The 25,319-nt window shown below is 47.1% G+C and overlaps 1 protein-coding gene across 1 annotated transcript in view; it reads right to left on the reverse strand.

Moving 5' to 3' along the window:
- The window catches only part of nav3 (neuron navigator 3), a gene marked incomplete at its 5' end in the record, with an annotated part of 322,260 nt that overhangs the window by 216,601 nt on the left and 80,340 nt on the right, over positions 1–25,319 (reverse strand). Inside the window, 2 exons of the mRNA XM_080754819.1 lie at positions 14,388–14,440; positions 15,246–15,363. Coding sequence (XP_080610945.1) covers positions 14,388–14,440; positions 15,246–15,363 — 171 coding nt within the window. The remainder of the gene's footprint in view (positions 1–14,387; positions 14,441–15,245; positions 15,364–25,319) is intronic.

The raw sequence follows: 25,319 nt of genomic DNA on the forward strand, positions 1-25,319 counted from the left end.
CCTTTTTAGTAGGCAGAAATTGTGAAAATAGCAGATCTACATTCTCACAACGCCTCGCAACACGAGGCGTTGTGAGTGAGCATGTAGATCGGCTATTTTCACAATGGTATAGATCGAGTCAAACTAAATGTAATGCCAACTACTACAATTCCAAGTGCTTGTGCAGGGTGGGGGGTCCCCAGTTCAAATATGATTATTTTGGGCGTCACGGCCAGAAAAGGTTGAGAACCATTGTTTACTGTCAATATTCCAGGATGACCTCCCACTTGGGTAATGACGCCCCCTGGCGATCATTCAGAGAAACTACTTCAGCTCCCGTACTAACGTAGGTAGGAAGGGCCTGTCACTCAAACCGGAGTGACCCGCCTCCAGGCTATATAAGCCCCCGGAGGCGGAAGTAACATCCTCTTTTCACTCTCTGCGATATCACATTCAGATAAGTTGAAACTCAGCCTTTGTATTTTATTCTTCGCGCATTAGCCTAAAGCGGTGGCATTGGAGTCGCCCACCGGCGAGTGTAGAATTATACCCGTACTTAAGAATAATTATTCTTGTCCCGTCCTAAACCGACGGTTTTCTTTTCTATAACAAAGAAATTTACCGCTTGTTCAGGCTTCTGCCCGAACCAAGCGTGGCCTAGCTTTAGCCGTTAGCTTGTTAGCTCGTCAGCTTCCTTTGTTAACGTTAGCTACACTGCTTCGCTATGAACCCTCTTGCTTTCTGCCGAGGGAATGTATGTTTGTTCTGCTGTTAGCTTGTTAAGGCCTCTGCCTGAATCAAGCCTGGCCTAGCATTAGCCGTTAGCTCGTTGCTCGACAGCTTCCTTGTTAACGTTAGCTACATGTTTCGCTATGGTCCCTCTTGCCTTTCTGCCGAGGGAATGTATGTTTCTGCCTGAACCAAGTTTGGCCTAGCTTTAGTCGTTAGCTCGTTGCTCGACAGCTTCCTTGTTAACGTTAACTACACTGCTTCGCTATGGTACATCGGTTCCACCTGGCTAGGGCAGGCCTCGGAGCCTGCGCTCCACCAGGAGGGCTTAACGCTCTGGATCCTACAGCCCAGGCTGTCCGCCCCAGGCGGCCCGCACCGATAGTCAAGGTGCGGCGCTGCCGTCCGGGGCACCGCTTGTTCAGCAGCGCGCCTTGGTCAAGATGGCGCCAAGCGACGTGAGACACCGCCTGCCGTGCAGCCGACCGCAGCTAGCTCCACTGTCACTGGAGCTGGCGGGTCTGGCGGAGTTACCCGCACCGATAGTCAAGGTGCGGCGCTGCCGTCCGGGGCACCGCTTGTTCAGCAGCGCGCCTTGGTCAAGATGGCGCCAAGCGACGTGAGACACCGCCTGCCGTGCAGCCGACCGCAGCTAGCTCCACTTTCACTGGAGCTGGCGGGTCTGGCGGAGTTACCGCGAGGAAGGTGACTAAGAAGTCTAACAATATCCCTCCGGTGACCATTTCTCCTACGGGCGCGGTGCCTAAAGAGTAGCTTTGTGATGTGACCGTCGGGGACGTCCCCTTCGACGTGAACTTTAACAAAGCAGTCCGATCCTTCAGGCGCGAATCGGACCTGAGCTCCAGTCAGAGCTAGGGTTCGTACTCAGGATACTCTGAGGACGAGAAGGAGGAGGACATGGCGGAGGAGGATGGCTCTCGCCCTGTCTTTACAGTGAAAGGTAAGGCCCCTGCGGCGCCAGCACTTCAACTGCCCCTCCACCCGCCAGTCAGGCGGGTGGAGCGGGTGGAGCGATGGCAGAGGACGTTGTTTTTCTGCAACGGAGATGTTGGATTCACTAAAGCGCTACAATCCTCATGGAAGTTACACAAGCACAATCTTTTCTGGGTTCTGTCAGACCCCAGTATAGAGTGGTGGGCACGACGTTTATTTTCTGTACCCCGCGTCAGGGAAATGAAAATGTGAATGTCGATGTATATGCCTCCTGTGTCCCAGATAGATCTGTTGAAAGAACAAAGTCTGTTTCTGTCCAACTCTATTGCACTAGCACAGATGACTCCATCTTGCATGACTCCTGTAAAAGTGTTGAAAGTCCTGTCAGGACTTTTTAATCAATCACGGGTTTTATCAGCAACCAGTATTGTTAATGTCAAACATTTATATGGTTCCTCTTACACGCGAGGGGAATATCCCTCGCGTGAACAATGCAATGAATTTAACGATGAGTCACTAATTCTGTCGGCCTACTATGAGCCCTCGTCACGGGACAAGCATGAAGGCCATAGCGCAGGTATTAAACGTAAAAGTTCCTCCCCTGTCAGGGGAGAATGCTTTAGTTGCGGACATTGTAGAGGGGTTTGTGTTGGGGCAGGGGTCCGTGGTGTCACCCGGTTCCCCTCCCCCCAAACGAGGACGTTTATTTTCCCCGCGTCGGGGAAATAAAAATGAGAATGTCAATGAATATGCCTCTTGTGTCCCAGATAAATCTGTTGAAAGAACAAAGTCTGTTTCTGTCCAACTCTATTGCGCAGACGACTCCATCTTGCATGCCTCCTGTAAAATTGATGTAGTCCTGTCAGGACTCCTTTGTCAATCACAGGTTTTTGTCAGCAACCAGTAATGTTATGTCAAACATTTAGATGGTTCCCTTTACACGCGAGGAGAATATCCCTCGCGTGGTTAATGCAATGAATTAACAATGAGTCACAAAATTCTGCCGGCCTACTAATGAGCCCTCGTCAAGGGTCAAACATAAAGGCCTTCCCCGCGTCGGGGAAATGAAAATGAGAATGTCAATGTATATGCCGCTTGTGTCCCAGATAAATCTGTTGAAAGAACAAAGTCTGTTTCTGTCCAACTCTATTGCGCAGACGACTCCATCTTGCATGCCTCCTGTATAATTGATGTAGTCCTGTCAGGACTCCTTTGTCAATCACAGGTTTTTGTCAGCAACCAGTAATGTTATGTCAAACATTTAGATGGTTCCCTTTACACGCGAGGAGAATATCCCTCGCGTGGTTAATGCAATGAATTAACAATGAGTCACAAAATTCTGCCGGCCTACTAATGAGCCCTCGTCAAGGGACTAACATAAAGGCCTTAGGACAGGGGCTAAGATAAATGCATGCCTCCTGTAGTAATGATGGAGTCCTGTCAGGACTCGTTAATCAATCACAGGTTTTTATCAGCAACCAGTAATGTTAATGTCAAACAATTATGTGGTTCCTCATGCGCGCGAGTGGAATATCCCTCGCGTCGACAATATGACTCCTTTATGCATGCCTCCTGTAAGAATGAGGGAGTCCCGTCAGGACTCCTTAATCAATCACAGGTTTTATCGGCAACCAGTAATGTTAACGTCAAACAATTATGTGGTTCCTCATGCGCGCGAGGGGGTTTTCCCTCGCGTGAGCGATGCTATGAATTTAACTTTGAGTCAGAAATTCTGTCGGCCTACTATGAGCCCGAGTCAAGGGACAAGCATAAAGGCCTTAGAGCAGGTATTAAACGTAAAAGTTCCTCTCCTGTCAGGGGAGAATGCTTTAGTTGTGGGCGAGTCTGTTTATCAGTCGAATCGCTTTGTTCTTCCTGTCTCTCTATCGAGCGAAGTGCGAACGCTTCCGGTGACACCGGATACGGATTCGCTCGCTCCCCGCTTCCGGTCCCGCCGCAAAATAGCTCCGCTAGTCAAGCGGTACAACCAGAAGGTGTTTCCGCCATGCGGCCTATTGAACCCTTGCGCTCCGCATCCGGTCGTTCCGGATACGGATACGCAGGTTCCCCACTTCCGGTCCGGCCGCCAAAAAGCTCCGCCGTCACGGAAGCACAGTGGTGGGGTTTCTCTCGCTCAAAACACGCTAGCACGCTGCGCGCGCCAGTGGAAGTTATGCAACCGAGCCATTGGGTATTTCGAACGATAACCAGGGGTTACAGGTTACAGTTCGCAGACATACCCCCGCTTTCGAGCAGGGTTATTCATACCAGGGCGCGTGGTTTAAAAGCAAATCTTTTGAGAGAAGAGATCAGCTCCTTGCTAAGCAAGGGTGCTATAGTGGAGCTGGACAGGACCCAATCCCGCATGGGATTTTGGAGCCGTTATTTCCTGGTGCCCAAAAAGGGGGGGGGGCTACGTCCCATCCTGGACCTAAAGGCACTAAACGGGTACCTGAAGAAATACGTTTTCAGGATGCTAACTGTACCCACCATGTTACGGTCGGTCAGGCAAGGGGATTTCCACTGTTCAGTGGATCTGAAGGATGCTTATCAGCAAGTCCAGATTTATCCCCCACACAGGAAATTCCCACGGTTCGCCTTCGAGGGTCGCCTGTACGAGTACACAGTACTCCCTTTCGGTCTGTCACTGAGCCCGAGGGTTTTCGTGAAAGTGACCGAAGCAGCCATCGCCCCGCTGAGACAGCAGGGCGTCAGGTTGGCGACGTACATCAACGTTTGGATGATTTCAGCGAGCTCCGCCCACGAAGTGGCGCGTCACACACAAGTGGTTTTGGCTCACCTGAAGGCCTTAGGTTTCATAGTCAACCACGGCAAGAGCATGCTGACTCCAGCACGTCGTCTTACATTCATTGGGGTCCTTCTGGACTCGTCCGACATGTCGGCCCGTCTCTCAGAGGAGAGGGTGGACAGGTTTCGGGAATGTCTCGACTCCTTTCAAGTGGGCCAGGTGGTCACTTACAGGAGTTGCATGGTACTGACGGGAATGATGGCTTCCGCAGTACATCTGTTGCGTTTGGGCAGGTTTCATATGAGACCTTTTCAACGATGGATGTTATCCCTCGGGATCCCGCCCTCCTTGAAGTACAAGAAGGTTACGGTTTCCCCTTCCTGCGCGATCGCCCTGTCTCCTTGGCTGGTGGAGGGGTTCCTCACCAGCGGAGTCTCGATTGGCGAGGTGGTTTCCCACAAGTCGATCACGACAGACGCCAGTCTCAGTGGATGGGGAGCCACTTTCGAGGGGCGCACAGCGCAGGGGCTTTGGCCTCTGGAGATGAGGGGTCGTCACATCAGCTATTTGGAGTTGATGGCTATACTCCTGGCGCTTAAGCATTTCGAGCCTTGGATTTTGCATTGTCACGTCCTGGTCAGGACAGACAATACGACGGCCATGTTTTATGTCAACAAACAGGGGGGCCTGTCGTCGTTGCCACTGGACCGTCTGGCTCGAGAATTGACGGTTTGGTGCTTGTCGCGCCTCAAGTCGATCAGGGCCTTACACGTCCCAGGTCTCCTCAACAGCGGAGCAGATCTCCTGTCCAGGGGAGGTTCTCGCTACGAGGATTGGTCTCTCCACCCTAGGGTGGCGAGCCAGATTTTCGCAAGTTCGGTCAGCCAGTGGCGGACCTGTTTGCGTCAGCGGAGAATACGAAGTGTCCGTTGTTCTTCGCGGTGAAGGGCAGTCCTCCCTTGGGGTTGGACGCCTTAGCGCACACGTGGCCGAGAGGTCTACTGTACGCGTTTCCCCCCTTCGACTTAATCCGACCCACTCTGGAGAGAGTCAGGAGGTCCGGTCTGGAGATGCTCCTGGTGGCTCCCTACAAGGGCACGTGGAGATCGGCGATCGCTCCTCTCCTTTGCGAACCGGGTTGGCAGCTGCCTCAGTGCAGGGATCTGTTGAGTCAGGCCGGGGGGGAGATCTTCCACCAAGACCTGCAGGTCCTAGACCTGTGGGTTTGGCACGTGAAAGGTTAAACCTGCTGGCAGCTGGTTTTTCTTCTGAAGTGGTTGCTACCATTCAGAGTGCTAAGGCGCCTTCTACGAGGGCGTCTTATGATGGAAGGTGGAATGCCTTTGAGGACTGGTGTGAGTCGCGTGTTCCACCGGTGGTGGCCCATGTGGCGTCAGCCCAGGAAATTCTGGAATTTATGCAGGACCGCTTGTGAAGTGGTCTTGCATTTTCTACCCTTAGGGGGTATTTGGCGGCTATTAATGCCTGTCACCTGGGGGTGGCGGGCAAGGCACCTTCTAAAGTCCCGGAGGTCATCAAGTTCATGCAAGGAGTTGAACGTTTGAGGCCGGTGACTAGGTCTTTGTTCCCAGTTTGGGATCTGCAGGTGGTTCTAGGGGGCCTATGTCGGGCTCCCTTTGAGCCGCTTGTAGGGATGCCTTTGAAACTTTTGAGTTTCAAGACGGCTCTTTTGCTGGCTTTGGCCACGGCTAAAAGAGTTGGTGACCTGCAAGCTCTCTCGGTGTCTGCGGAGTGCATGCAGTTTATGAACAATGATCTCAAGGTGTTGCTCAAGCCTCATCTTAAGTTTGTTCCTAAGAACATGGTGGTTCCTAAGGAGCCTGTTGTTCTTCTGGTTTTTCATCCTCCTCCGTTTGTCTCGGTGGAGGATGAACGGCTGAATTGCCTTTGTCCTGTCAGGGCATTGAAGGCCTACTGTGACAGGACTGCTGGTTCTAGAGCTTCTTCTCAGCTCTTCGTGGAAATGGGCAATGTTCTTGTCAGAAAGCCGGTGTCTAGACCCACTCTTTCGAGGTGGATTGTGGATGCTATTAGGCTGGCTTACTCTAGTGCGGGTGTGGAAGTGCCGGCGGCACTTAAAGCCCATAGCACTAGAGGTGTGGCTACTTCGTGGGCACTGGCAAAGGGAGTCTCCGTTCAGGAGATTTGTGTTTCGGCGAATTGGTCTTCGCCTTCTACCTTTGCAGCCTACTATCACCTGGATATCGAATCCTCTTCGCTAGCGCATTCGGTTCTGGGTGCAGTTGCCTCCTCTACGTCATAGAGGAGTCGGATCTTCCCCTCCCACAGGTGGGCATGTAGCCACCTGGGGTATTTTGGGGGGGACCCTGTGTTTTCCTTATATAGTGTGTCTTACTTATAAGGCGGACTTGTCCTTTTCATTTAGTTGAATGAGGCGGACTTCGGTCTATCAGGGTCTCTCCTTATTTTCTCATGCCTTCACACCCAGGTCCGGTGGGCCTGGGACCTTCTGGGTGATGGGTCACGCCCGTTTGGGCTGTGCTCACCCGTATGAGGGGTGTGTGGGGGTATGAGAGTAGGTTGTGGCTTAGAGGGGAGTTTAAGAATCCCAAGTGGGAGGTCATCCTGGAATATTGACAGTAAACGGTAGGTTCCGTACGGAACCATTGTTTACTTAGATATGGAAGGATGACCTCCCACGTAATGCCCCTCTGTTTCACTGAATGTGGCAGAGAGTGGTATTAAGAGGATGTTACTTCCGCCTCCGGGGGCTTATATAGCCTGGAGGCGGGTCACTCCGGTTTGAGTGACAGGCCCTTCCTACCTACGTTAGTACGGGAGCTGAAGTAGTTTCTCTGAATGATCGCCAGGGGGCGTCATTACCCAAGTGGGAGGTCATCCTTCCATATCTAAGTAAACAATGGTTCCGTACGGAACCTACCGATCTATACCAGTGTTTCTCAACCTTTTCAGGCCGCGACCCACAAATTAATCATATTTTAACTGGGGAGTGGGGACCCCCCCACCCTGACGAGCACTAAGAGTTGAGGCATTACATTTTGTTCTAACACGGTTCTATTGTGACATGCGAGCATGTCCATCCATCCATCCATCTTCAACCGCTTATCCGGAATCGGGTTGCAGGGGTAACAGTTCCAACTGAGACTTCCAGATCGGCCGACCTACATGCTCACAGCGCCTCGCAACGCATGTAGCATGTAGATCTGCTATTTTCACAATAGAACCATGTTATACAAAATGTAATGCCTCAACTCTTAGTGCTCGTCAGGGTGGGGGGGGGGGGGGGGTCCCCAGTTAAAATATGATTATTTGAGGGGTCGTGGCCTGAAAAGGTTGAGAACCACTGCTATAGAGAATGAGAGAGTGATAGAGAGAGACAGGGATCGACAGAAAGATGGAGAGAAACAGAGACAGACAACAGAGAAGAGACAGAAAAACAGAGACAGAGTGATAGAGAGAGAGAGAGACAGAGACAGAGACAGAGAGAGCATTTATTATGCCTGCAGAGAGTGGTGTTTGAGAGGTCTGCTCCTATACTTACACACACTATTGGCCTTGGCTTGGTCCTCTCAGTGTTGGTAAATGTCCAAACAGCCTCAATGGACCAGACCACATACATGAACTCTAAGCTTTGCCAAAGTGAAATTGGCTACTGTACATTAATTGTAAGTGGATGCGAACTGGGCAAGCAATAATGTATGTCAGCATTTAGCAAATTTATGTTTCGCTTCTGTTTCTTCACATATCAGTTCAGGAGAGGAAAATGGCCAAATCTGCCATTCGCAATAATTACACCAGGTCATATTCACGATTGATTAAACCGTGGCCATGGAAAAATAATCCTGGTTTTCAGACTGGCTGGCAGGTGTCTGTTAATATCTGGACAACTCCAATTTAGTTTCTTGGGTATACAGTTTAATCAGCGTTCTAAATCAGTGCTTGTGATATTAAATTAAAACGGTATTGAACCAGAAATAAAAGTGAGGCAGAAGACTGAATCCTTTGAATCAGGAAAATGTGCCCCGTTCTCTTAACCCATTCAGGCCTAGAATTATTGAATGCTTTAACCAGTGAAAAATAGCAGATATACAAGCTCACAGCGCGGCACCGAGCTTGCAGATCTGCTATTCTTGAAAAAGTCGTGAAAATGTCGAGCAAATCTTTGAATACGTATATGTATTTTTAAAGCGAACATTTGTAACTCAAATTTTGCATCTGGGGGGGGGTCCCTGGAACTAAATATGTTGAGATGGGGGTCCGTGGCCAAATAAATATCATTTTGGGGTCCTTCACATGAAAAGGTTTTAGAACCATGCACTGACATAGTAGTCTCTCAAGAACAGACTAACTGAGCTCCAGTTAAGTGAAAAGGACCTTTTCTTTGACGATGGCTGGCCAGATTGCTGACACAGAAACATTGATTTTTCAAAAAACCTTAGAAGGATTCAAAAGACACTTATAGAATCGGGTCAAAATTCAAATTTTCACGATTTTTCAAAAATAGCAGATCTACAAGCTTGCAGCGCGGCACTCGGTGCCGCGCTGTGAGCTTGTACATCTGCTATTTTTCAATAGTTAAAGCATAAAATAATGATACACAATAATGTGTTCCCGTCCTTGCTATGGTGCTACCTGTTGCTGGATTTACCCACAATCCTCTTGGATCTGCATGGATTACAGTAGTTCCGTTTGACTTGAAAGAGTTCTACAGGAAACCATGTGAGCGTTTGTCCATAATAATCACTGTCAGGCAGAAACCTTGTATCTCCTATATTAGATTCCTTATTATGTATTTTTCATAAATGAAAGCCTTCAATGTATGACAGTGTCACGCAAAAGTAGCAGAAATAGCCGATCTACAAGCTCACAAAGTGCGGTGATGCCATGCGTTGTGAGATTAGAGATTGCTTGTATCTTGGAAGTTTTGGGGAAGGCCTAATGGGGTAATTTTTGCCTACAATATATATATATATACATATATATATATGTAACAGCAGTTAACCCGCCCCGCCAAGAATCACACACCCAAGGCACTGATGATGATGAGGGTTACTTTATGTAGCTCTGCAATGAGGGTAGTGGGACACATACAGGAACATAGGTTAGTGGCTCTGCTGGTTATTGACGTCACACAGCAGATCACAGGAGACTGTGCAGTACATAGCATCTTGTTCTTTTGTACATTCAATATAAAATGCATTCCAAGATGTGAGTTCTACCATATTATTTTAACAGGTGATCGTATAGTGGTTGTTTTTAACTGGTTTTATCATTAATACAATTGCAATGAACTTAATACAAAATAATCCCAACTTACTTTTCCCCACATCATCTTTTTTATATAAAATGAATTAATAAAATAGAAAATACAAAACGTGAACACAAAATAAATCTCTAAGGTGGCCAACAACGCCCTCTGGCAGTGACCAGGAATTATTACAGGTATGGCGCGCTGCTACCTAAAATGGTTACCAAAACAAACAGTGCTGTACACTATGACTCAACAAAATACATACAAAACGTAGTGCAACAACAATTACCTGCAATGAGGGTAGTGGGACACATACAGGAACATAGGTTAGTGGCTCTGCTGGTTATTGACGTCTGAAGGAAAAGACGACAATATTGTCTTTCAGTACAGGTTACATAATGCAACTAACGTGATTCACGTGAGTTAAAACAGATTCAAAACGAAAATACAGCATGTTCACAGTAACTACATCGCTGTGTATCTTAAAATAAATCTCACGTTAGCCTTAATGCACTTTAAGATAACATTTGAGGAGAGCAGACAGAAACGTGCTTACCACACAGCAGATCACAGGAGACTGTGGTCGCTTCCTGCCTCCAGGGCACTTTTATACTAGACACCAGCAGAGGGCACTACCGGGCCACTCATTGCAAGGCAAATATATACATATCTTAGCAGGAATTTCACTATAATTAAGGTCTTTCTTTAACCCGTTACATATATATATATACTTTTACTTGAGTAAAGAATTGTAGTACTTTTTTCCACCACTGCCTATATCAGTGGTTCTCAACCTTTTCAGGCTGTGACCCCCAAAATAATCATATTTTAACAAGGGACCCCCAAACCCTACGAGCAATAAGAGTTGAGGCTTAACATTTTGGATATAATGGTTCTATTGTAAAAATAGAAGGTCTACATGCTCACAATGCCTCACGTTTGTAGATCGGCTATTTTCACAATTTCTGCCTCTAAAATTTGACAATTTGGCCAATGTTTAATTTGTCATTTCAGAGGTATTAACTCATCCACTACATTGGACAAGTTTGACGAGCTATAGTTATGGGTCCACTCTGCTTATGACGAATATGACGAGCTATCAATTAGCTTTAATAACTATAAAACAAAAAAGTATGATCGCCGATTCGCCGTCCATAGCGCTCTGTGGACCCGCCCTATTCACAAAAAACGGATCTGGATGTTCCAGAACGGAACTGGGGGGGCGGGACAACGACGCCTGTATCCTGTCTGCCGAAATCCCATCCGGTTCAATGTTACACAACAACCACGCTGGACTCGTTTGGTTTCGCTTTGGGAAATGGCAGGCTGCGGGGTTTTTTAGCTTACCGTGCCTGGATGTTATTGTGAATGGAATCGGTGAACCATCGCGCAATGGATTCGCGCGCACGCCCACGTTAAAGGTAGGCAAAATTCTGGCGGTGTGGACCCTCAGAAGGGTCTTAAAAATAGCGGTGGGTGAGTTAAAAGGTGCTTAAATTGTCACTTTAGAAATGTGCAGATACTCTCTATACACTTTAGCATTTATGTTGGTTTGTTTACTGTTGAGAGAGAAAACAATGTTGCATGTTAAGTTGATCATCTGGGGACCCCCCAAAATGATTTGGGGACCCCATTGGAGGTCCCGACCCACAGGTTGAGAACCACTGGCCTATGTGTACAGCAGTACGTGTGTATCTGCCTGTGTAACATACTGCCCTCATTCACCCAGCCGCAATCCTCCTTCTTCCCACACACCCAGGGGTGTCGCACCAAATTCTGGGCCCTGGGTACAAGGATTCACTCACATTTTCTGCTTTAACTATTGGCAACAGAGTCTTATGCACACCTGATCAAAGCTTAGCGATGGGTGCGTAGGTGGGGGTCAACATCATTTCAAACATGCACAAGAAGTACATAGGGCCCGCACACCATCTTCAACTTGCCAAAAAAACTCTCTTTATTTAAATAAAGAGTGCTTTAACTATTGAAAAATAGCAGATATACAAGCTCACAGCGTGGCACCGAGTGCCGCGCTGCGAGCTTGTAGAGCTGCTATTTTTGTTTTAATCGTGAACATTTGTGCAAGTCTTTGAATATTTCAAATCCTTCTAAGGTTTTTTTTTTTTTTTTTGAGCGGTGGTCACAATGCTCCTATACGTGGCCGTGTGTGTGGGTCTGTCTGTCTGTCTCCGTGTCTCCGTGTCTCCGTGTCTGTCTGTCTGTCTGTAGCCTGCAGTAACCTTTTCTGACCACACATGTTAAGGGAGGGGCGCTGTTGCACACACACACACACACACACACACACACACTTTTTGTATAAATCAATAGGCAGGCCGTCCGGCCCCGCTGCCTTACCCTTATTCATACTCATTATAGCCTCGGATATTTCCTCTAAGGTTACTCTTGCCCCCAGTCGTGTGCTATCTTTGTTTAATATTCTTATGTGTCGTGTTAGTGTCAGGTATTTTGTTTTTTGTTTTCTTTTGTATGTTGTACTGTATTTTTGTTTTGTCTGAGTGTCACCTTGTATTATACTGTATAACTTGTCTTGTATGTCTTTAAAAAAAAAGAATGAAAAAAATAAAATAAACATTGTTTAAAAAAAAAAAAAAAAGATTTTCACACATTTTCATGACTTTTCAAAAATAGCAGATCTACAAGCTCAGTAGATCTGCTATTTTTCTTTAGCTAAAGTAGGCTATAAAATAACAAAGGCCCCTCCAACTTGGGCCCTATGACTCAGTCCCACGTCCCCCCCCCCCTTGTGACGCCCCTGCACCCACCCAAGTCAAGTGAAGTTTCCCAAGCGAGGAGGAGACTGGCATGGCCTCTGTGGCAGAGCAGGTGGTCGATCAATGGGCTTTGGAAACACACTGAGACAAAGACCTAACTAACACAGAGATACACAGAGGTGCACGCATGCACGCACGCACACACGCACGCACGCACGCACGCACGCACGCACGCACGCACGCACGCACGCACGCACGCACGCACGCACGCACGCACACGCAGAGCTCTGGCATGGAAAAAGCACTCACATATATTACTCAATTAAAAGTCCGGAATTCATAAAGTGAAAGCATGAAAGTCTTGGCATCAAAATGTACTTAAAATAAAAGTGCAAAATGTTTGACAATAGCAGATCTACAAGCTCACAACGCGTCACATCGAGCTTATAGATCGGCTATTTTCAAATAGCCACGGTATAAAATAGCTGGCAAAAAGGGGTTTATGTATGTTTTTAGTATCATAATTTATGTCCGCAAAATGTAGTGGAGTCAAAGTACAATATATGGATCCGAGATGTAGTGGAGTAGAAGTAGGCCTAAAAGCATTACTTTACACCACTGCACACACGTAATGTACAGTATACACATGCACGCTGCACGCACACACAGATTCAGCTCTGGCACGCGGAGCTGCATGCTTGTGGCGCTGTAGCAAGTCCTTAGTGACCGGTGTGTCACCATCACCATCAACTACCGCTGGCCGCAAACCCCCAGCCCCCCACCCCCACCCCCACACACACACACACACACCCACACACACACACACACACACACACACACGCACACACAACACACAAAAGGGCTCGCTGGTCGCCCCTTCCTCGCCCGCAGTGTGCCTACTAAGCAAGTGTTGCTAAAACGGCGGCTAAGCGGCTTTAGTCACTTTTAATGACGGGAGAGTGGATGCCAAGGTAGACCAACACTGCATAAACACTTAGTCAAGCCTAGTTAAAGTGAGGGGCAATTATCTCATAGTGACGACAATCAGTGGTCACACAGGCCCGTCATCTCGTTAAAGCAGGAAGGCGGGACGCTGCCAACATCCCTCAGTTGTGTGACAGTAATGACCAAGGGTTGGTTCATGTATGGAATAATTCTTAAATACAATTTCCTTTTCAACTTCCATTCAGAGCTGTGTTATGCACATACGCCTCCATATAAGCCTATACCGGGGAGGGGGTCTTCAACGTTTTCAGGCCAAGGACCCCTTAGTTGAGAGGAATATGAAGCAGGGACCCCCACAACCTTTTCATAGATTCCATATAGTTTCATTGTTTGACAGCACAATCGTCAGTGTATTTTGGATTCATGTACATTTGTGTTTTCAGATATTTAACCACTTGAACCGTCAATACTTAATAAACTTGAACTTTTCACTCTGTACTTAGTCTGCTCTTTTCCCCCTCTACACCAAAGCTCTTTGCCGAAAATAGCCGATCTACAAGCTCACAATGTGCGCTTGTAGATCGGCTATTTTTGACTTCTCGGAATATGGACACTCTGGTTCAAGTGGTTAATATTAAAAAGGAGAAAAGAGTTTCAATCATACAAAGATTCGAAGGACCCCCTGTAGTAACTCTGAGGACCCCCTAGGGGTCCCGGACCCCCTGTTGAAGACCCCTGGCCTATACTGTGAAGCAGTGATCTAATCAATCACACTCAAATTAAGTGTCATTCACTTTTTGTGTAATGACGCTCTCTAATTAAGCACACACACACACACACACACACACACACACACACACACACACACACACACACACACACACACACACACACACACACACACACACACACACACACACACACACACACACACACACTCATTAATACTTTAAATCTATCAACAATCTAATCAGCGGTCGTGGCAGGACAGAAAGTTGGTGCAATTGACAAAGTTTACAACAAAAAAAACATAAAATAGACTCACCATTTGCGATTGACTCCTGGGACTGCCATTGATATCCTCCACTTTTTCATTTGCTGGAGAAAAAGAAGACAAAAACGCAATGATTTATTAAAGTTCTCTGTCACTCTCCCAGTGGCCTCTCAAATCCGGGTGTTCCAATTCCGCCAGCGACCTCTGCTGAGCTTCGCGTCTAGGTGTGTGCGCGGGCTGTGTGTGTGTGTGTGTGTGTGTGTGTGTGTGTGTGTGTGTGTGTGAATAAGAATGGCCTCGATGCCCTTAAACTAACATCAACACTAAACTAATAGACGAGCAGTTTGGGAGGAAAAACCTTCCACGCCTGCCTAATTCGTCAGCTGCTGCCCAGAGAATTACTGACTGAATGACTGGCCAGCTTGGCTCTATTGTCTGTTTAAGAGAGCAGGGATAAAGTTTCATGACGATCCGAGAGAGAGAGAGAGAGAGAGAGAGAGAGAGAGAGAGAGAGAGAGAGAGAGAGAGAGAGAGAGAATGCATACAAAGTCACACTGGGTAAGGCTAATGGCACACATGGGAGACACATGCCTTAATGGAGCCTGCAGTTACAATCGCAGCGTGTCAAAAGGAACCTTACATTTCTGCTGCCATTTGTGATTTTGGCGTAAAACGTCAGGAACATAATCTTTTATGCCTAAAAGACTCCGTTTATGAAGGGTTTCCCCCCAGCGCGCCCACAACAAAGGTGTTACGGCGGCGAGTGTGTGAGTGTGTGGTCTACTATGTGTGTGTGCACGGCTGAGCAAAAAGAAATAACACTTCGATAGAGAGAAAAGACTGGGAGAAAGAGAGACAGGAAGGCAGACAGCGTCTCGACAGATGGACAGATGTTGTGCGTGTACTTGCCTATGATCTGGATGATTTCTGCCAGCAGAACTCCATCGGTGACATCCTGGGTCAGGTCTTTGATGAGTCGAGGACAGCCCGACTTGGCCAGGTAGTGGTTCGCCCAGTCCGTGTAGATCTGCACAGGAGGAGGACAGGATAAGTCTCACACTTAATGTACAATACCACCACAAGAGCACACGTCTCCGAGAAAGAGAGAGGGAGATGTTTTAAAACAGCAGATCTGCAAGCTCGCAACGTCCCGCAACGTGACTTCATGTGATCTTCTAACGGTAACAGTTTTTGGACTCAGAACACAGGCCTGGCTCTGTCTGGCTCCAGACAGGAGCAGACGGTTGGTTGGTTGAGAGGTATAAAGAATGCAGGGAAAGTCATACACTCTGAATGTCGGACTCATCTGAAGACAGGAGATGGAGTTCTCAGCTTTGCGCCTGCTTGAGGTATATGAGTCAAGTTTGTTTTAGGACCACGCCGGGGCTCGACCACACAGAACAACAACCTCAGACCTCCTCTCTCCTCTGTCGCAGTCCCAGCGAGGGGGATGGCTGCCGCCTCTCAACGTTAAGCAGCATATAAGGCCTGTTGGGAAGCTCTGTCCAAACAACTTGGCTCCCAACGCGTCTCTCCAACACAAACACAGATATTTCATATCAGAGCCCCTGGCGTTTTGCAGAAACGAGGCCACCGGGTTTACGAACTTGCTCCACGGGAGCACCAGAGGATATCGCCCCTCCAGGAAGGTAGAGCTCGTTAGCTAAATGCTAAATGGTAAATGGTGCATTTATATAGTGCTTTTATCCAAGGCGCTTTACATAGATTGTGCATTACATTCACCCATTCACGCACACAGTCATACACCGGTGGCGGAGGAAACCATGCAAGGCACCAACCTACTCACCGGGAGCAACTAGGGGTTCAGAGTCTTGCTCAAGGACTCTTCGACATTAACTCAGGGGGAGCCCGGATTCGAACTGGGAACCCTTCGTGCTCTAATAACGGTTTCTCTACCCCTGAGCTATGCCGCCCCTTTAGTTGGCTAATCTTTCGCGTTGTCGTCTAAAACACTTAAGTGCTGCTTCGTCTTTCAATGGAGCTCAAACGCCTGAATCACAGGCATTGCTTTACGTGTGTGTGAGTGTGTGTGTATGAGTGACTGATCTTGACAGCTGCTCATTCAAAACATTTCTTTTTTTTTGGGTCTCAGGGCTAGTGTTGTGAATTGCATTTGGGCTCAGGCTCATGCTCTGACGTCCTCCCAATCCCCCTAAGGTGGTCGGCAATCTGGCTGAAAGCTCAGGGGGATTTGAGCAACAACTGTGCACAGAGCATGCTGGGATTTCACACGGACTCTGTCTGCAGATGCCCATGGGTCGGGGAAAATCAATGTGAAGATAACCAAACCCATCGTAAATGTAGAGGAAGCAGTGAATCAAAGACGTGTTTTTTTGATGGCGTGCAGAATTTACAAACGCCAACATGTTTTTGTCCTTGTGCACCCTTCACTTAAAGGCCTTCTTGCATAGATATTGTCATTGTCGGGTGGAAACCTCGTACGTCCAAAACCGTTTGTTTTGTATTATCATTTAAAAAATAATTTAAACTAGATCTACCAGATCTACAAGCACACAACGCCTCGCACCGCGAGGCGTTGTGTGCTTGTAGATCTGCTGTTTTCACTACTTTTGTGCGACGGCCTTGTTTGATAAAGCAGGGCTTGGCTTTGCGAAAACAAATTTGAAACTTGGAGATGCGAGGTGTCTGCCCGACAGTGACGATATATTCACAGTGATGCCTCATCTGGATCTTTATAATGTTTTATGTTATTTATTTTTGGTTTCCCTTCACTTGAGGGGGTTGTGTTCCTGACTAATGGGTCTAAGGATGACACAACCAGAGCATGCACTACGCATACATCCGGTTGTTGAGAGTTGATGATACGGCCTCTCAGAAGCGGTCACAGAGAAATCCTTCCGTTGCAGATTGATTTGATTAGAAATGCTGGTGAAAATCCAGAAAATCGACTTGCAGGGATCTGTGTCAGCCATACAGACACCCGAAAATGCTGCTTTTCACACATCCTACGTGTGTGTGTGTGTGTGTGTGTGTGTGTGTGTGTGTGTGTGTGTGTGTGTGTGTGTGTGTGTGTGTGTGTGAGGATTTTCGATGGTAAAAAATGTGTGGGCTTTGCGGGGGCTAAATGAGGTTGTACTGGCACATTGTTATTGAACAAGGTTTTGGTTCATGACCAGGGGTGTCGCTCTGGGTACAAGGATTCACTGTGGGCCCCCCATGAATGTTCTTCATAGGGGGAACTGGGAACACATTATTTCACATTATTTGGTGCTTTAACTATTAAAAAATAGCAGATATACAAGCTCACAGCGCGGCACTCGGTGCCGCACTGCAAGCTGCTATTTTTGAAAATGTTTAAATGTGTGCAAGTCTTTGAATATTTCAAATCCTTCTAAGGTTTTTTGAAAAACCTATGTTTCTATGTCAGTGGTGCTCAAACCTTTTCATGTCAAAGACCCCCAAAATGATACGTATTTGGTCACAGACCCCCATCTCAAAATATCTAGTTCCAGGGACCACCCAGAAGCAAAGATTTGAGTTGCAAATGTTCGCTTAGAAAACACATATTATATTCAAAGATTTGCACACATTTTCCCGACGTTACAAAAATAGCAGATCTACAAGCTCGCAGCTTGTAGTGAGCTTGTACATCTGCTATATTTTTCAATAGCGCCGTGCTGTGAGCTTGTATATCTGCTATCTTTCAATAGCTAAAGCATAAAATAATGTGAAATAATGTGTTCCCAGTTCCCCCTATGAAGAACATTCATGGGGGGGCCCACAGTGAATCCTTGTACCCAGAGCGACACAAAATTGGAGGCAGTCCACGCTTGATGAAACTGTCCAAGACGGGGACCTCCTGGCAAGAAACAAAAACCATTGCACAGAGGAGAGTGAGGTGGAGATCCATGGTGGACGCCCTATGCTCCCAAGGGGGCCAAGAGGATTAAGGAAGGAAAGTATAAAATAATTAAGGCCCCTCCCCACCTTGGGCCCTGGTAACTCGGTCCCACTCCCCCCCCCCCCCCCCTTGTGACGCCCATGTTCATTACAAGCCTGCCAGGACACTTAGGGTCCTGCTTGACTCTCAGGTCTTACAGTCTTCTCCATCATTGCAGCCCTTTTCCCAGAAAAACGCCCTTGTAAAAACCCAAGCATTCCTCATAATGTGATTATCCATCGCGCCCCCCCTCTCCGCCTCACACACCGCTCCCAATTAGCTGCATTTCTCTCTGCTTTCGGGAGGCGGGGCGCTCGCCTCTTCAAAGACGCCGCCTTCCCCAATAAGCGTCTATCTGTTGTGGTTTCTGCCAACGACTTTCTCCATGATGAGAGCTCTTAAAAACCAAACCAGAGAGACGGGAGCATCGCCATCATCGCACACTGACAGACTTTGAGACTTACAAACACACACGCACACACAAGAAAACCGCATTCCACCAGAGGGAGAGTAAACAAATAGCACAGCAGAGTCATAGCTCTTAGAGAGAATGAGCGAGCGTGTCACACATGACATGGCGAGTGGTCAGGGGCGTCACAAGGGGGGGGAAAAGCGGGACTGAGTTACTAGGGCCCAAGGTGGGCTATTTAGCTATTGAGCTGCGAGCTTGTAGATCTGCTATTTTTGAAAAGTCTATTTTTTTAAGTGTATTTTTTAAGCTAACATTTGTAACTCAAATTTTGCTTCTGGGGGCCCCTGGAACTAAATATTTTGAGATGGGGATCCGTGGCCAAATACATATAATTTTGGGGGTCCTTCACATGAACAAGTTTGAGCACCACTGACATAGAAACATAGGTTTAACTTTTTTTTAAAACCTTAGAAAGATTTGAAATCTTCAAAGACTTTCACGATTTAAAAAAAATAGCAGATATACAAGCTCACAGCGCGGCACCGAGTGCCGCGCTGCGAGCTTGTAGATCTGCTATTTTTCAATAGTTAAAGCACAAAATAATGCGTTCCCAGTCTAAATGGGTTAAACTACTATGAAGGACATTCATGGGGGGGCCGCAGTGAATCCTTGTACCCAGGGCCCAGAATTTGGTGCGACGCCCCTGAGTGTTGACAGCTCCAGTCACAGCAGCCTCAGAAAGTTGTGCAGCCTAAGTTAGACTTACAGCATGTGTGATGTTTTTTCTGTTGAAAACCTGTTACTTTTGGCAAGCGACATGGTATAAATTGGGGACTGGACGGCCAAACATTTTCACTAGCAGGTGGACGGGCCTCTGTAGCAGGAGACCGTCTCCTCTGCCCCTGCTTCCTGGAAAGTAACCTCGACTCACCAGGCTTTCTGCTGGGAGAAAGCCTGGTCTTCGTTTACAAAACAGGTTGTTTGATCCGGTCTAGACCGGATGGTATCCTATGTCATTTTGTATTCAAAATGGACTACACTTTGGCAGGAAACACAAAAGCAGAAACAGTTTCAACCCAGTTAGCGCATATGCAAGTAGTTTGCGCATGCGCAAGTAGGGGTTAAAACTGTTTCCGGTTTGGTGTTTCCTGCCAAAGTGTCCGTTTTGACTACAGAATTACGTAGGATAGCATCCGCTCCCGACCGGATCAAAAGCCCGAAATTGGAAGCCAGCCCAGGCTACCTGGAAAGGGAGCGGGGACAGGAAGGGGTGTCACACCAAAATTCTGGGCCCTGGGTACAAGGATTCACTGCAATTATTTTGTGCTTTAACTATTGATAAATAGCAGATATACAAGCTCACAGGGCGGCACCGAGTGCCGCGCTGTGAGCTTGTAGATCTGCTATTTTTGAAAGATCGTGAAAATGTGTGCATGTCTTTGAAGGTTTTTTGAAAAACCTATGTTCCTATGTCAGTGGTGCTCAAACTTTTTCATGTGAAGGACCCCCAAAATGGTATGTATTTGGCCACGGACCCCCATCTCAAAATATCTAGTTCCAGGGACACCCCAGAAGCAAAATTTTTGTTACAAATGTTCGCTTAAAAAACACATATATTCAAAGATTTGCACACATTTTCATGACTTTTCAAAAATAGCTGATCTACAAGCTCGCAGTGCGGCACTCGGTGCTGCGCTGTGAGCTTGTGAGGAGAGCTGTGAGCTTGAGAGGAGAGCAGGGAGACGGAGAGAGAGAGATACATTGTGAGAGGGAGAAGGAGAGAGGGAGAGATTCAGTCAACACTGTTTCTGGGAAAACCCAGGGCTTTTCAATCACTTTCTTGACACCCGTGGAGGGGGTGGATGGAGTGGAGGGAGAGGGAGAGAGGGATGAAGGAGTGTGTCTCGTTAAAATGGGGGATCGGGGGAGCAATTCAAACACCTTTTGGAAGGCAGGAGTGTCCAGTGGGAACCATTCAATTAGATTCACTGCATTTTACATTGGACTGGTCCTCTGGTCCCCCTCCAGAGGGTTAGGGTTTGGATTACTTTGTTAAGGCAGTGGTTCTTCTCAACCTGTGGGACTCAGGACTCCCAGTCCCACAGCGGCCTGAAAAGGTTGAGAACCACAGCTCCACATCATGGTCATGTCCTGCTGGGGAAAGTCTGCACTCCTGTGACTTCACGGGAATCGGAGGAAACACATGCTCACCTACTGTAGTGTACCCCCTCCCTAACGAACCAACCAGAACAGGGGTCTTCAACAGGGGGTCCGGGACCCCTAAGGGGGTCCTCAGAGTTACTGCAGGGGGGCCACCAAATCCTTGTGTGATAGGATAATTATTTTAAATGAACAATTGAACCCTCGCATCCCTATACTCTGAGGAGAACTACAAGTACCAAGTACAGACTGAAAGGTCAAGTTTACTAAGTATTGACGATTTATGATTTTAAGTGGTTAAGTGTCAAACAAGAATCTATCTATGAAATCGTTGAGAATCTCCAGCACACATTTATACACTATGTAGAGGGGGTCCCTGCTTCATCTCTCTCTCTCTCTCTGCTAAGGGGTCCTTGGCCTGAAAACGATGAAGACCCCTGAACCAGAAGGTCTGAGCCGTGTCAGTGACATAGGACTTCACAGTACGAGGGCTTATCATCTCAGTCAGTTCTTTCAAACCCATAACCTGGACATGTGTGTCACTCTGTCTGTGCACAAACTGTGCACGCACGTGCATACCGCCCTCTTCCACTGCCCTCTTGCACCTCCCCATTGTCTCTGCATGCATGCACGCGCTGCATCGCGCTGCATGGTTCGCCGTTATTTCAGAGCCCTCTCTTTCGATGCCATGGGACTCTGGGTTTATTAAGCCATGCGTCATTGTCTCGTGTTCTTGACTGGTTATTCTCTCCCCTCTCTCTCTCTGTCTCTCCGGAGGTTCAATCCAGATGACTCTGTAAAGCACAGCAGTAAGACAGAGGCAACGTATATACGCTCCCCCTGCACTGTACACCCAACACCCTGCACTGTATACACCCAACATCAGCAATAATGCCACACTCACTGAGGCTCCTGGCATCACAAACATACTGTACACACACACACACATACACGTGTGTGTGCTTATCAACCCATACTAGTAAGTAAATAGATGTACAGTTTCTGGGCATACGAGCATGCACATATACAGTAACAGTAGAGGCACACATGCACAGACAGACATGCACACACACAAACACAAACACAAACACAATCTTAACATTCAGAATCGATCCCAATAATTGCAGCCGGTGTCCATGTATCAGCCGGCATGCATTTCTCTCTCTCCCTCTCTCTCTCTCTCTCTCTCTCTCCCTCTCCTCCTGTCTCTACCTGTTCTGCAGTTGTCCCTCTCAGCGCTGCCCGTCCAGCATGCGATCGGCAGCCAGCAGCCTCAACCTAAGCAGTGTGAGTGCACGCTGCATGTGTGCCGGGGGGAGCATGCAGGAGGAAACTGCCTCCAACAGTCTGATCATCACAATGCAGTGACTATTACTGCTACGCAGGTGCTATTGGCCGAGACTGCAGAGGCAGCATGCGCCCTCTAGGGGGAGCGAGACAGAAGAGGTTGGAGCAAGAGCAGACGAGGTGCCGCTACCAGGGCCGTCACAAGGGGGGGGGGACTGAGTTACTAGGGCCCACGGTGGAGGGGCCTTTATTATTGAGTCTTTTAACTATTGAAAAATAGCAGATATACAAGCTCACGGCGCAGCTACTTTTGAAAAGTCGTGAAAATGTGTGCAGATCTTTGAATATATGTACTTTTTAAGCAAACATTTGTAACTCAAATTTTGCTTATGGTGGCCCCTGGAACTAAATATTTTCAGATGGGGGTCCGTGGCCAATTACATACCATTTTGGGGGTCCTTGACATGAAAAAGTTTGAGCACCACTGACATAGAAACATAGGTTTTTCAAAAAAACTTAGAAGGATTTGAAATATTCATAGACTTGCACAAATGTTCACGTTTTGTTTTTCAAATAGCAGATCTACAAGCTTGCAGCGCGGCACTGCGAGCTTGTAGATCTGCTATTTTTCAATAGTTAAAGCACAAAATAATTGTGCAGTGAATCCTTAACCTGACTTTCGCCAGATGGTGGCAGCATTGCGTTGCATTGCTTTACCATCTGGGCTCGGTCCGGCAGAGTTGATAACACTCGTAAAGTCCCGGGCCGGACCAATCAGCGGCAGCTATGGGCGGGCTCTGAGCGGCTCTGAGCCAATAGAGTCTGATTGCAGACCACGTAGAAACCCAGGAGGCAGATTCTGGGTGCAACGTCATGCAGACAGGCCAATATGAGTGGTTGGAGTTGGCACTCCCAGACTGTGACAGAGAGACGGCCATATCCAATCACCTGCTATAGAATTTGAAAAAATGGCCCGCCCCTTACATCGGTTCTGCCGGAGCGAGCCCAGATGGTAAGCAATGCAACGCAATGCTGTCACCATCTGGCGAAAGTCAGGTTAGTCAATCCTTGTACGCAGGGCCCAGAATTTGGTGCGACACCCCTGACTACTACTACTGTACTGTAGGTGTGTTGCTTTCACTGTTAAAGGAACGTATGGCTGGGTGCTGTTGTCACTTCTGATTTATTACTGCAGATTGGATGTTGGATAAAGAGGAGGGAAGCAGCAAAGAAAAGGGCCAGACTGAGAAAGCGCTGAAATATACGTATAGGTTGTGAGATGCACACTGTAGATCTACATAATCGTGTGCTTAAAATGTATGTGCCCCTAAACCAAGGGTCTTCAACAGGGGGAACGGGGCCCCTAGGGGGTCATCAGAGTCAGAGTTACTACAGGGGTCCTCCAAATCTTTAGAAACTTGTTTTTTTCCCCCTTTTTTATATTAACCACTTGAACCCTAGCGTCCATATTCAGAGAACTTTAGCCAAAAATAGCAGATCTACAAGCTCACAACGCCTCGCAGCGTGAGCTTGTAGATCGGATATTTTCGGCAAAGAGCTTTGGTGTAGAGGGGAAAAAGAGCAGACTAAGTACAGCGTGAAAGGTCAAGTTTATTATGTACTGATGGTTCAAGTGGTTAAATATCTGAAAACACAAATTGACGTGAATCCAAAATACACCGATGATCGTGCTGTCACACAATGAAACTATATGGAATCTATGAACAGGTTGTGGGGGTCCCTGCTTCATCTCTCTCTCTCAACTAAGGGGTCCTTGTCCTGAAAACGTTGAAGACCCCTGCCCTATTTCTTGACTGAGGCCTTTTTTCCCCTCTACACCAAACCTCTTTGCAAATGTTCACCCCAGATTAGGGACACGTAAGGGTTCATGCGGTCAAACAAGTACAAGCCAGGAAAACCATGTGAGCTAAAGTAAAGAATTGATGAAGTTCTATACTGAGTGCTGCTGGGAGAATTAATCTAGATGATGGAAAATAATGAAATGAGATAAATGTTCTCCTTTCTGCCAACAACTGCTGTTGAGGTGCTTTTAAGCAAGGCACTTTACGTCCCCAAAAGCTCTTCAGTTCAAGAGCCAAATTAAGGCTGGGATTCAGGGGCGTCACAAGGGGGGGAAAAGTGGGACTGAGTTTTTAGGGCCCAAGGTGGATGGGCCTTCATTATTTTCTCAAATTTTGCTTCTGGGGGGTCCCTGGAACTAAATATTTGTGTCCCAATCTCACTGAGAGCCAGTCATCTCGGAAAGTACAGCTTTAGACAGGGACTGAAAATACTTTTTTTTTTTTTTTTTTACTAAAATGTGATAAAGCCACTAAAGCATCTCATAGATTTCAGGCTACATTTCACTTAAACGCCAGAGCTTAACTCTGCATGTAAATAAGACTTTTTTTAATTAATGTGAGAGTTCGTCAGGTCATTTGCAGGTTAGACATTTATTTAAAACTTGAATATCTCAAAAGTAGTATTTCAGCATGGCATCATTCTATAAGCCATATCTTCAAAACTGTTGGGTCAATCTCCACAACCAATATATCATTTTGTAGCTATGATCCCCAGCTTTCAAATGAAATGAAAAAATGAAAATGAATAAAAATCCAATGACTGGCTCCCAGCCAAATTGGGACACATTTTGAGATGGGGGTCCGTGGCCAAATACATATCATTTTGGGGGTCCTTCACGTGAAAAAGTTTGAGCACCACTGACATAGAAACAGTGTTTTAAAAAAACGTTAGGATTTGAAATATTCAAAGACGTTTAAAAAAAAAAAGCAGATCTACAAGCTCGCAGCGCGGCACTCGGTGCCGCGCTGTGAGCTTGTATATCTGCTGTTTTTCAATAGTTAAAGTACCCAGGGCCCAGAATTTGGTGCGACACCCCTGACTGCAACGGACGGCTCCCAGGTATGAAATTAAAAGTGCTGAAATGCAAGCATAATCTGCTGAGCCCACCGTTCCAGGAAAACCAGATACAAATCTGATTGGCTTAATAAGGTTTACTGTGTGATGATATGACAAAAATGGAAAACGAGTCTTCATACGATGTCAAATCATCTTGCCAGCCAAACCCGTGTAGGGAAATTAATAATAATGTGCAGACTAAACTAAAGGGGGGCACACACACGCACGCACGCACGCGCACACACACACACACACGCACGCACGCACGCGCGCACACACATTT

The sequence above is a fragment of the Nannobrachium achirus genome (genome assembly GCF_963921795.1).
Source record: "Nannobrachium achirus genome assembly, chromosome: 23".
NCBI classification, from domain to species: Eukaryota; Metazoa; Chordata; class Actinopteri; order Myctophiformes; family Myctophidae; genus Nannobrachium; species Nannobrachium achirus.